Source organism: Perca fluviatilis, chromosome 1 (assembly GCF_010015445.1).
Source record: "Perca fluviatilis chromosome 1, GENO_Pfluv_1.0, whole genome shotgun sequence".
NCBI lineage: Eukaryota > Metazoa > Chordata > Actinopteri > Perciformes > Percidae > Perca > Perca fluviatilis.
Window position 1 is genome coordinate 45,427,511 of NC_053112.1, and position 12,216 is coordinate 45,439,726.

A 12,216-nucleotide genomic window follows, 5' to 3' on the forward strand; every position below is an offset into this window, starting at 1 on the left:
AAATCAGAAAACAAACCAAAAACTTGGTTTACTCCTGAAATAAATAATTGTGGTTGCAGCTTACCTATTCTAAAGTTACAATTCAACAAATAGCATACAGTATAGTAAAAAACAATAACATCTGACACATTTCTGTTGCCACTATGGTCTATTATTGACCCAACCTGATTTGATTCCATTTCTTGAGATATAATATAAATGATGCTAATAAAGGGAAAAACTGCAATCTTTTTCTCTGTTGGAGCGTTAACAGTGTATTAAAAACAACTCATACAATTCTTATTATTGTATGACTTATGACAGTATGTGCTGACTCTTTTTTCTTAATGTTAAACAGTTATATTGTACATATTTGTTTCTATATTTGTTGTTTATTTCATATTAATGTTTAATATGTTTATGTATGCACCAACCACCAAGGCAAATTCCTTTTAAGTGTTACTTGCTTGGCAATAAATCATTTCTTATTCTGCTTCTGATGCTATCATAATACACATAACAAAAAACAGTCAACAGAAAAGATGCTTAAGACAAACAGCTATTAAGGTGTTGTTTAAACGCTCCGAGCAATAAAATACAACACGCTTGCAGCATCCATGTTGTTTCCATATTGCGACTTAAAGCTCATGAAGACACTGAAGTTGGTAGGAATGACTTCCCAACTGGGGGAATGGGACCATCTAAGGAGCATGTGAATGCACCATTGTTCTGCACCATTGGTCTGCACTTTCCAAGCGCCATTCTAGTACTATATTGGGATTTGACCTTTTTTAATTTCAAGATTACTGCCTGCAGGTAGTCAACAAGAACACAAGAAGACCGAAGAAATGTGAGTGACTCCAGACCAGCCGGCTCTGTCTTTGAAACCTTGAACTCTTAAAAGGTCAAGTGTGTGACGTGTTTAGTTGTTCATTATCAAAATCTGTGTTGCCCGTTCACAAACGTGTCCTTTTTCATGAATATTTACCACCACCATCAATTCCAAGTGTTCCTTTTGGCTTGAAATGTTACATTTGCATTAGCATAAACTGGGGTAGACACTCCATATTCATGCGCCATCTTGAAATACATTAGCCGGTAAGGGACATACAGGACATACTGCGCCGCTTTTCACGTTTTGGCTGTCACATGATAAACTCACAGCTGCTGCTAATGCTGCTAATGGGTATAGTAGCTTCCCGGGCCGGCAAGTTTGAAGAGGACCAGACATATTCAAAATCCAAATTTCAGGAAGAGGAGTCTTCTTCTTCGCCCAGAAAAACAAAAAGGATATTGAAAAGAGCAAGAGACTGAAGGCTACCGTAGCTGTAATACGTACTTGTACTGGTGCGAGAGAGTTGATTGCAATATATGATCTCAACGCTAGATGGGAGAAATTCCCACACATTGGACCTTAAAGTGATGGTTCGGAGTAATTTCACCCTAGGGTCCTTTGCACCATGACCTCGAGCCAAACACCCCCCCAGAAGCTTTTTTCACCTGGGTCTAACATTGGGCGAGTTAGCGTAGAGTAGCGTTATCAGCTGAATAGCTTAGCGCAGGGGCTAATGGATCCAGTGATGTATCTCATAAATGACCCCACTAATAATGCCCGAAATGATACCAAACTTCTACACTAGTACATATAGGTTATGCACTCATAAAACGATGGATTGGAAAGTTTGTAAGTACACCAGAAGTTTATGTAAATAACACTTGCCTGCTGGCTTCTCGTCTCTGCTGCTGCTGTTACTACCTACGGGCAGTAAGAGTGCTTAGGGCCGTCTACAAATTACAACACCGAAAAGAGATGCAACAAAAATATTTATTAATTTAACTTTTTTTTAAAGTAAGTGCTGTAGTATAACTAGCAGGAGACAAGTTATAATTGAGGTAAGTTTGAAGACATTACCTTATTTAATCATTAAATTAAATAAATTTTTGTTGCATCTCTTTTCGATGTTGTACAGATGGCCTAAGCACTGTCTAACTGCCGCGGCAGCAGCAACAACAACAGCAGAGAGCAGAAGAGAGCAGGCAAGTGTTATTTACATACACTTCTTTCTTGTACAAACTTTCCAATCCAGCTCGTTTTATGAGAGCACAACCTATTTGTACTAGTGTAGACGTTGGTATCATTTCGGTATTAATAGTGGGGTACCGATACATCACTGGATCCATTAGCCTAAGCTATTCAGCTGAGCATCTACGCTAACTCCAATGTTCGACCATTCGGTGAAAAAGCTTCTGGGGGGGTGTTTGGCTCGAGGTCATGGTGCAAAGGACCCTAGGGTGAAATTACTCTGAACCATCATTTTAACAGAGAAATGACTGGCTTTGATCAGCAACACTCATGAAACCACAATTGAAAGTTTTGTGAAAAAGATCGAATAACACTGATTATTGCACCATTACCATTGTGCAAGTCTAATGTTTTTCTTGATGTATCTAAATCACAAACAATTTAATGTACTGTGTTTAATGAGTGTTCTTGGTTCTTGGCTCTCCTCTATGGTAGGTGTTGCACATAGTTAAGGAACAGTTACTTTACAGTCTACACTACTACTACTTTTAAGTCTCGTTATCAAACACATATTTTACACATTTAAGCAATAGCTCACGACAACAAGGGGCGTTGTCGTGGAGGGACGACATTTTAAGTTGAAGCGTTGCCTAGTCTCCCGCTCACACCATGAGTTCGAAGCATGTAGAATATGTAAACAGAAATGTTGTTAGGCCTACATTAAATTGTAAACAGAAATAATCGATTATGAGCCTGCCGATTATCAATGCAGCGTCGTCCATGTCCACAATTCGATGCATCGATTATTTGATTAATTTCAACACCTCTAAAATTCAAAAGTCTTCCCTCTAGATCGCCAGCTCGGGCACTGGTGGTATGGAGAGAGAGCGGGCACTGTTCATCTGATAAATACAGGTTTTTTAAAGAGATTTGGGAGCGAGCGGTGAGAGATTTGGGTGAAGCACAGTGAAATCGGAGTTAAGCATGGGGAAACATTCAGCAGAGTGGCCTGGTGCGGCAGGAACGAACAGCTCCTTGATTGAGGAGGGGACATTTTTCCCACTCCACTCCACTCACATCCTCTGATGTAATGAGATCTTTTCATTGTATCTGGTGAGACCAAAGGGGATTTTCTGGCCTTGGCTGGACAATAACAGTGTATTCTATTCTTTTTTATGATACTGCATTTTTAAACCGTTTTGAAATCTCACCCATCTCAATTTCAGTATTTGTTTGACCTGTATTTTTCCAACAAATATTTTGAAATTTCACTATTAAAAAAAAAAATAGTACATAGCACATCCCATTATTTACCAGTCAAATGAAGCTGTTTCCAATTAGGGCACCATATGTTAGTGTTCCTATACTATCACGCTGGGCCTTAACCCAGTCTCTGAATCACATTGTTTTAGATTTATATACATGATATCTGTGTATCTTTTCATCATATCTTCTCACAGTCGCTGCTGTGCTTTGTATGGGAGTCTTTCCGAGCACTCAGGCATCTCACCCCCTCCAGCAGCATGGGAGTCCCGTGTTGTGGGTCTGTACAGAGGAAGAGAAATAGATGAGGACAGTCTGCGTTCACTCCCTGTATTATACTTGTCAGGTGTCAGGCTCAGTCAGAGCTGAGGTAATACAGCCTTTGTCCGTAACCTTCTATATCAGGACACTGCTGAGTGCATTATGATGCTTATACCAAAAGCAGGCTGTAACTAATGGTTATTCTATCAATTATTTTCTCAATTAATAGATAACTTGTTTGGTCTATAAAATGTGAAAACATTTTGAAAAATGTCAATCAGTTTTTCCCAAAGCATGATATGTCTCAAATGTAAAGTAAAGAAAGAAATGTAAAGAAACTTGAACATTTAACAAGCTGGAATCAAAGAATTTTTACTTTCTCGTTAAAAAATGACTCAAACCACTTCATCGATTATCAAAATAGTTAACGATTAATTTAATAGTTGACGACGAATTGATTGATTGAATAATCTCTGCAGCTTTAATGCATTAAAACCTTTTTGGGTTTGTTTGTTGTCAGTTTTGTTAGGTTGGTTTTCCGAGTGAATTTAAAATGTGTTGACTTTTGAGCATGCTGTTAATTAATACATTTGTAACATGCAATGCATAAAGGGCATTTGGGAGCTGCCCACGACTGTAAAACCTTTAATTACATGAATGCCTTTGTGGATTTTAAACCAGCCCTGTGTCATATTGTGTGGGATGTGTGTGCAGATGAATCAGGCAGACCTTCAAAGACCAGAGCCTTTTTTTGTAAAAATCTAACTGTATAGCCGTTTGCTATAAATGGGCAATTCTATAAAGCAAGTGTCTGACTGAATTGTGGGTGGAGGTGAAACAGCAACAGAAACAAAGAACAAAAAATAAATATCGGTAACATATCTTTGGAATAACATGTTGCTGTGTGTTTGGGAAGTTAATCTGGCAGCGGCATTTAAAACTTGCAGTTTAAATTAAGTTTGTGATTAGAATATTTTTATGCACAGCTTTATTGAGTGTGTGTGTGTGTGTGTTGGCACATACCAATGACCCTGGCCTGGAATCTGACCTTCAGACTGCTGCCCTTTCTCCCTCTGGTTACCAGAGTGAGCTCCTCCTGCAGCACCCCCTCCTGGTGAGTCCTGTACTCACACGTTACCTTTACTCCTCCTATAAGAGAGGGGCAGGGATCAACATCTGCATTATCCAGGTTTACCCACCCATAAATCTCCACTGGATAACTTGCCTCAGAAGGGTTGAAAATCGGCAACTTTCCCTCTTTAGCGTTTAGCTTAGCGCAGTGCCATTGCAACCATAACGCTGGCTTTGCCGCGTCATCCTCCCCAGCTCCACCGTCTCGTCAAAAAACATCACGTCTGATTAAAAAACAAAACAAGATGGCAACATCCACATTGCCAAACTCGAGGCTTCAAAACAGCAGTCCACAAACCAATACGTGAAGTCACTGCTGCTACATCCATTGTTCTTAGAGTCTGCGTAGAAGTAGAAAAGCGAGCTAAGAGATTGGATGAGATAGGGACAGTTATGTTCTTTATTCACTCTGCAATGCCAGCAGACAGACAAAATGCTGACAGGGGGGAGTTGTATTTTCTACTTGTGCTTCAGATGCACTTTAAAATGTTATTTGTCGGTGCAGGATATTGTTACTCAGCTCTGCTTCAAAACTGTGTCTTAAACTGCATACTACATATTTATTGCACAGGCTTCATTAAGTCTCTTTTGAAAGCTGCTGTTCCGCTGGCTTCTTCGACTACTGTTGGTGTTCTCCTCCAGGCTTGCGTCATGGTACTTCCTCTTCCCAATCAGTCCACCTGGTATACCACCATGGGTCACCGCATAGCCGTCAGCCAACTCTGCTGCACGTCATGGGCCGTCCACCTCACGGTCATTTAGATGGAGATCAACCTCCCTGAGGATACTGACTTTTCACTGTTGAAGCAACATTAAGTCTTTCAATCCCTGATAGTCAAAAGCAGTACATGAACTCATCCAATCCACAGATCCAAATACGATAAGTTCTCAAATCAGGTAAATGCCGCCTGTAGACTTCCGGTACGCTACTGTAAGCCTCCAGCACAGCCTTCCTTAGAGCATTGTACTCAAGGCCCACACCAGTGTCCAACGCCACTGCTCTCGGAGTTCTCCCAGTAAGCACACTTTGAACTAGCAATGGCCCTTAGCCCAATCACTTTTCATAGCCACCTTCTCAAACATAGAAAAACATCAATAGCGCTTTCATCTAAAGGTGGCATGAAACCCTGTGCCCGGCTAAGATCAAATGCCTGCTCATCATGGCGTCTTTTGCAGCAGCTTTCTTAACCTCTAACCTGGCCAACATCTCCAGATTCCAGACTCGTTAAATTTCCTTTTCTCGCTCGTGTCGCATAAACTCCTGTTTTTTCTCTTGTCTGTCCATGTCTCTACCCTGTTCTGCCCAGACTTCCTCTAACTGTAGCGTCTCAATCAAACATGCTGCTATCTCTATCTGCGGTCTTTGCTCAGCAGGACAAAAATTCTAATTTTAAATTGATGACGGCACTAGATAAAAAGTCCCTAACGATCCATTTTAAAAAATAAATAAAATTGCCAAACAGACTTTTCACCTCTGCATTGTTTTTTTTGGTCAGTCGACCAATTTCAAGGAACTTTCTCAAGACACAGAGAAAGGTCCTTGTGATCATACGTCGACCAATCAAATAAACCAATGCAGTGGTGAGTGTGTGCGAGAATTTTCTTTCTTTTTGAACTAGATAAAAAGTAAGAAGTCTTCCTAAGTCTTTACGATGAATTGTCTGGGAACCGTGAACGTCTAGGTACAAAATGTGAGCCAATCAATCTAATATTTTTTTAGATATTCCGCAGGGTAAATGAGACTTTTGACCTTCTAGTGGTGTTAGGGGAAAAGGGTTAGGATTACCAAAATTAGGATTCATCCTCTGGGCACCATGGATATCTCTGCTAAATGTCATGGCAATGCATCCTTTTGCTTCAAGACATTTCACTAAAAGATAAACTTTTAACCAGCTGGTGGAGCTAGAGGTAAAGTCAGGAATCACCAAAGTCAGGAGGCTTCATTGTCATCCTCAGTACACTCATTCTGGTCTCATTCTGGACCAAATTGGTGTTCCGACTGACTGACATTGCAAGATTAAGGGTAAAAGCGAGGTGTAGGAGCATTTTTGCTTGGTTGACAGCAGTCCGGGACTATCACACACAAGATGGCATTCATTCTTAGCTCCACCCAGGCTCCATCTTTTTGCTCAGTTTTGCATTTTCTGGCTCCAGTAACTGACAAGCTGGTGGAGAGCCATCTCGAATACTTGGCCCAATTAGAATATTGGTAGCCATTGATCAGTCCAGTAATCTGATCGTACACCTGCAGGTGTTACTAACAAAAGTCTCCATTTCTAGAGGTCAGCTCATATTTACGTCTGTGTTTGTGGGTCGGAGTGTTTTGTAATCAGAACTTCTACAAATGCACACACGTCTGATAGCAACAGCTTTACCCTCTGTGTCCTCAACTAGATCGATTGACAAAAGACTGCAGAGTCTGGGAAACACAATAGAGAGGCAGATGGATCAGCACACTGCACACAGCCAGTCTGGCAAAACCTCAAGGTAGACCAAGAAGAAGCCAACCAAACAGGGACATACACGGGAGTCCTGTGTGTGCACTATACGCTATAATAATAACAGGAGTGTTATTTATGTTACACATTTGTACAAAACACTAGCGTTTCAAAATAGTGTTATTTTTATAAGTTGGTGCGTGATCAGATGGCAGGGTGTGTGTGACTTTTTCCGAATTGGCACACAGGTTCTGCACTATTAGGGAGGCGGTAAACAGTTCTACACTTACTCTCCACTATGGAGTCGATACGATTGACCCGGAGGCAGGGGAACCTCCGAGTTGGAGAGGAGGAAGGAAGACAGGAGAGCTCTTTGCCCAGTGTGGGAACATCTGGGATGGTGAAGACAATCTCATAACAGTGGTGGCTCTTCAGGAAACCAGCCTGGAGAGAGAAACGACAGGAGAGGGGAGAGAGAGAGAGATAAAAGGAGAAATAAAGCGATAAAAAAAGCAGATGTTGAGTTTATGAATAAGCTAAAGTGTTTATTTGGCAATATTTCGGATTTAAACCGATTCTATGAATACATGGATTAAAGCGTTATCACTTCATGTTCCCCATCTACAATTTCTCAGACTTTCTAGGGGGGTCTGGGGGCATGCTTTTTTAAAACAAGTTAAATGCATCAATCTGGTGTACTTTGTGAGGCCTTCTGGTGTGATATGCTTCTGTTTGACATCTGTAATTAAACAATTTTCTTCAAAACTTTCCATTTTCAGAGTGTAGCTTGCTAGCTCGAAGTTTGTAGTGGTTTCCCAAAGTGAGGGTGGGTTGATATGGTGAACTTGTTAGCGAACAGTTGCATAGTTACATTATGCATATAATGGGCCATAGAACAGCCTTTCCATGTACACACACATGGACACACCTTGACCAAGTAGCTGCCATCCTTCTCTGGGATAGCAATGAGAGTAGAGAGGTTTGACTCGTCATCTTTCCGTGTTGGAGAGCCGGGGGGCTCGTCGTCGTCAGGGAAACGCACCCCACCGGCCTTCGAGGTGGAGCCTGGTGACGGAGAGAAAATACAGGTTTTAAATCATCTAGCAACCACTTAGCCACAATGATGATTACTAGATGTGATTAAAAACATGGCTATATACAAAATCTATCTTGATGTCGCAACAAAGCAAAAACAGCGATGAGTATTTTAATAAATGTTTGATAAATTCACGTAAAGCAGGAAACTGAAGATGCAGACAAAGATGAATGAGGGCAGATGTGAGTTAATAAAAACATCTGGATAAATTGACAGCATGCCCACTACCTTCTGCTGGACAACAACACCCTGACTACTACAATAACTACTATTTCTAGTTATAGTTCCATTTTCTTTAATGTGACTATTATTGCCACTGTTCATCACACCCCCCCAACCGGCACCGTCACGACACCGCCTACCAAGACTGGGTCTGTCTGAGGTTTCTCCCTAAAAGGGAGTTTTTCCTCGCCACTGTCACATTAAATGCTTGGTCTTGGGGGAATTACTGGAATTGTTGGGTCTTTGTAAATTATAGCATGTGGTCTAGACCTACTCTATCTGTAAAGTGTCTCGAGATAACTGTGGTTATGATTTGATACTATAAATAAAATTGAATTGAATTGACTATAAATAGAAATGCCTCACAGATGCATTAGTGCAGAAGTGGTAGATTCAGCAGAGGCAGAACAGTCAGAGATTAAAAAATGCATTCCTTGGTTCCTTGGTTTTGTTGTCTCTGAATTTTGATGAATGTTGCTTCAACTGTTGACATGTTGAATTTGGGAAAATATGTGATAGTACTATTGGAAGCTGCACAATAAACTACAACATGAGGCGAGAGTGTGTGTTTGTGTGTGTGTGTGTGTGTGTGTGTGTGTGTGTGTGTGTGTGTGTGTGTGTGTGTGTGTGTGTGTGTGTGTGTGTGTGTGTGTGTGTGTTCCACCTGCCATTAGAAACTGTATGTGCGGTGGCCGCTGTAGTGAGCGACATAAACCACAAGGAGAGTTTATGTCACTGTACAATTGTGGCATACTAGCATGGTTCAGTATCGGGGTCACTCTTATATTTGGTCAACAATCTACACAAGTCTCAAGTAATGATAAGTAAGAAGTAAAACAAAAATTAATTGTATCTCATAGAGATAGTGCATGATTTTTAGTGCATGCCTATTATGTGTAAATTACATAGAAAAAAGGAGGGAAGCCAAATGCATGTAATGTCTTTCTGTCTGGGAAGCCTTTTTTCACTGTGTCTAAAGTACAGCAGCTAGGCTTACAGACATAACTGTGTGAAGGCCGAACTATTCACACACACAGGCTGGGTCAAACTTACCTTTTCTTCCTGTTGCCATGGTAATGTGGTTAGGGATTGGGAAGTGTCAGACAATCCCAGAGTGATGTCATCACTGACCTCCCGAGTATGAGGACAGATATTGGCACAAAGGAGAGAGACAGGACCATGATTGTTAGGTGTGACATGTTATGTGGCATCATTGTCTAAAGTAAGTCTTCAAGCTGTCCTGGGCTTCAGAAGAGATGGTGCACAGCATATTGATTAGGGCTGCAACCAACGATTATTTTCTTTTTTCGATTAATCTGTGGATTATTTTCTCGATTAATCAATTCATTGTTTGGTCTATAAAATGTCAGAAAATTTCAATCAGTGTAGAGCTGCAAAAAATAATCGATTAGTTGTCAACTATTAAATTCATTATTAAGTATTTTGATAAGTGATTAATCAGTTTGAGTATTATTTTTTTTTAAAGCTTCTTAAAAGTGAATGTCTTTTAGTTTCTTCACATGGGAGAAAACTGAATATCTTTGAGTTTTGGACAAAACAAGATATCTAAGGATGTCATATTGGGTAGTGATCGACATTGTTTACCATTTTCTGACATTTTGTAGACCAAACTAATCGATTTATCAAGAAAAAGAATTGACAGATTAATTGACAATGAATATAATAGTTAGTTGCAGCCATAGATCAGTGTTTTCCAAAGCCCAAGATGACGTCCTCAAACGTCTTGTTTCTGGGAATGCGAAACAAAGAGAGACCCTCCGCTTTTGTTAGCCCAAACAAGTCTCTTTGTAATCACATTTTCAGAACATATTACATCATGGCGTTTTTGGATATATGGATACCGACATGGGCAACATGACAGACTCTTTTAATGTGAGGCTGGTGTCTCCTTTCTGAAGTGAGATGAGAGTGAAAGGCAACACCCCTACTTAGGCTACATTGAATGAGCATCCCTCCTTCTCAACTGTAGGCTACTAAACATGACCGTCACGTTAAGCTCGTGAACGCTTAATGGTTAAAAATATCATTATAAGTAACCTACGCACGGACAATATAAAATAACCAGTTAAAACACAAGTAACGTTACACGCCTATCAATTTAGCGTCCTGCAGCCTCAAAGCCTAAATGGCCAATGGATTCAACCACATGGGACATACGTACCGCTCAGTATAGATGTGCTGGACGTTTGTAGTGCCTTTTTACATGCCGTTAGTTCCCCTCTGAGCATCTGTCCCGATGAAGCACTGGCAAAATGCTACTGCGTTGTCCTGCTACCGTCCGGGATGATGAGTCTATGGTCCAGACAGAGGGAAGGCTCGAACATGTTTCACGCGCAGGCGTGTGCCTTCTCAGCGGACACGCGCCTGGCGTCGACTCGGCACACTGGCTATTTATAGTTTATAGCCCTAATAATATACACAGGGACTGCCCAGGTCCTGCGGGCCAGAGGGTGGCGTTGTTAGCTTATTCCCGGTTTATCCTCTGAGCTGCAAGCCGTTTTAGCATGTAATAGCTATCTGGACATGTATTGTAGATATCCGTAATTCAAATTTTACTAGTCAAAAAGAACATTTCAGATATCCACAATGGCATTCTTCCTATCTACAAATTTAATTTCAGCTATCCACAAAGTCATTCTTACTAGTAAAAATTACATCACCTTTGCCATTCAAAAATTGGAGGCACCATCATGAAACCAAAAAGATATAATATACATTTCTCTCTTTTGTTTTCAGATCTTTTATCAAAGGCTAGGTGATTGACAGAGCAACACACACGTGATATCTGTGTGTGTGTGTGTGTGTGTGTGTGTGTGTGTGTGTGTACATGTGTGTGTGTGTGTGTGTGTGTGTGTGTACAAACATTTTATATTGTGAAATATTATCTTAAATATGGAATATCTCCTTGGGCTATATCAAAATAATGCAAAATGAACACTAGATGAACACTAGATGGCAGTATGATATGATGAGTGAACCATGAAGTGAACTGGCCTTACTAACCTACGGTATATAGCTCTACTTTACAATTAGCTTTATTATCATTCACTGAGATAATGAAAAAGTAAATTGTGATTTTAGTTCTGTGGATGAAATAATATTTTCATATATTTTTGTGTAGGAGCTTCTAGAGGGTTCCTCTGTAGTTGTGCTGCCTGAATTACTTGAACAAATCCCAAATTGCTTTTCCCAATAGTCTAACTACCTTCTTGCCAGCATCAACTAGTACTTCAACAGCTACTACCAGATGATACAATGGATTAAACCCCTCAGCTTCCTCTCTGGCCTCACTTTCATGTCTGTTCTGCAAATTTCCTCTCTCAGTTCTCTGTCATGCTTTTCCTTCATTGTATCAATCATGTTTGCATACTCCCTTTCTTTCTCCTCTCTATCTTTTATTCACTCTGATCCCGCGCCCCTCCTCTTTTTCTTTTTTTCCTTTTTTTTTTTTTTTTTTTTCTCTTTTCTTTCTTTCTCTCTCTCTCCCTCTCTTCTGTCTCTCCCTCTCTTTTTTTCTCTGTGTTTTTTTTTTTTTTTTTGAATCTTCCATCATCATTGTATGCTCTTTTGGGGTTCCGTCTTCTTCTGGTTTAGATTTCTGATCTTCTGGCGCAGCTCAGTGACCTGGAGCCGGTTCCCTTCAGCTTATTATTGAAGACATGGTACTGGCCATTACATCTGGTCACGAGTTCTTGCAGGTCTGAGGATTCCATCAAGAAGTCTTCAATAGTTGTGTCTTCAAGAAGGTCCCCATGAGTAAAGAGAACCATGCTGTATCTGTC

General features: G+C 40.5%; 1 protein-coding gene across 4 annotated transcripts; it reads right to left on the reverse strand.

Moving 5' to 3' along the window:
- Window positions 1-3,222: 3,222 nt before the first annotated feature.
- On the reverse strand, window positions 3,223-10,803 carry si:ch211-151p13.8 (uncharacterized protein LOC562078 homolog). Of its 4 annotated transcripts, none has more exons than XM_039817212.1 (6): window positions 10,596-10,803; window positions 9,467-9,475; window positions 8,024-8,160; window positions 7,386-7,539; window positions 4,550-4,675; window positions 3,223-3,547 (listed from the first exon to the last, which is right to left on the reverse strand). In XM_039817212.1, the coding sequence occupies exons 1-6, from the start codon at window positions 10,660-10,662 to the stop codon at window positions 3,447-3,449; spliced, it is 594 nt and encodes a 197-aa protein (XP_039673146.1). In that variant the 5' UTR covers window positions 10,663-10,803; the 3' UTR covers window positions 3,223-3,446. The 4 variants fall into 4 exon arrangements, 2 of the variants coding, with proteins under 2 accessions (XP_039673146.1, XP_039673155.1); XM_039817221.1 differs by having other exon boundaries at window positions 9,467-9,539; window positions 10,596-10,802; XR_005640869.1 differs by having other exon boundaries at window positions 3,533-3,547; window positions 4,550-5,021.
- Window positions 10,804-12,216: the final 1,413 nt, after the last annotated feature.

Excerpts from the sequence above, each read along its gene's own strand:
- si:ch211-151p13.8 (XM_039817212.1), bottom strand. The coding sequence starts at position 10,662 with ATGCTCAGAGGGGAACTAACGGCATGTAAAAAGGCACTACAAACGTCC. Across the intron at positions 4,676-7,385 it reads TATCGACTCCATAGTGGAGA|GAGGAGTAAAGGTAACGTGT; the intron begins GTAAGTGTAGAA and ends CCTCTCTTATAG. Across the intron at positions 3,548-4,549 it reads ATTCCAGGCCAGGGTCATTG|ACCCACAACACGGGACTCCC; the intron begins GTATGTGCCAAC and ends TCCTCTGTACAG.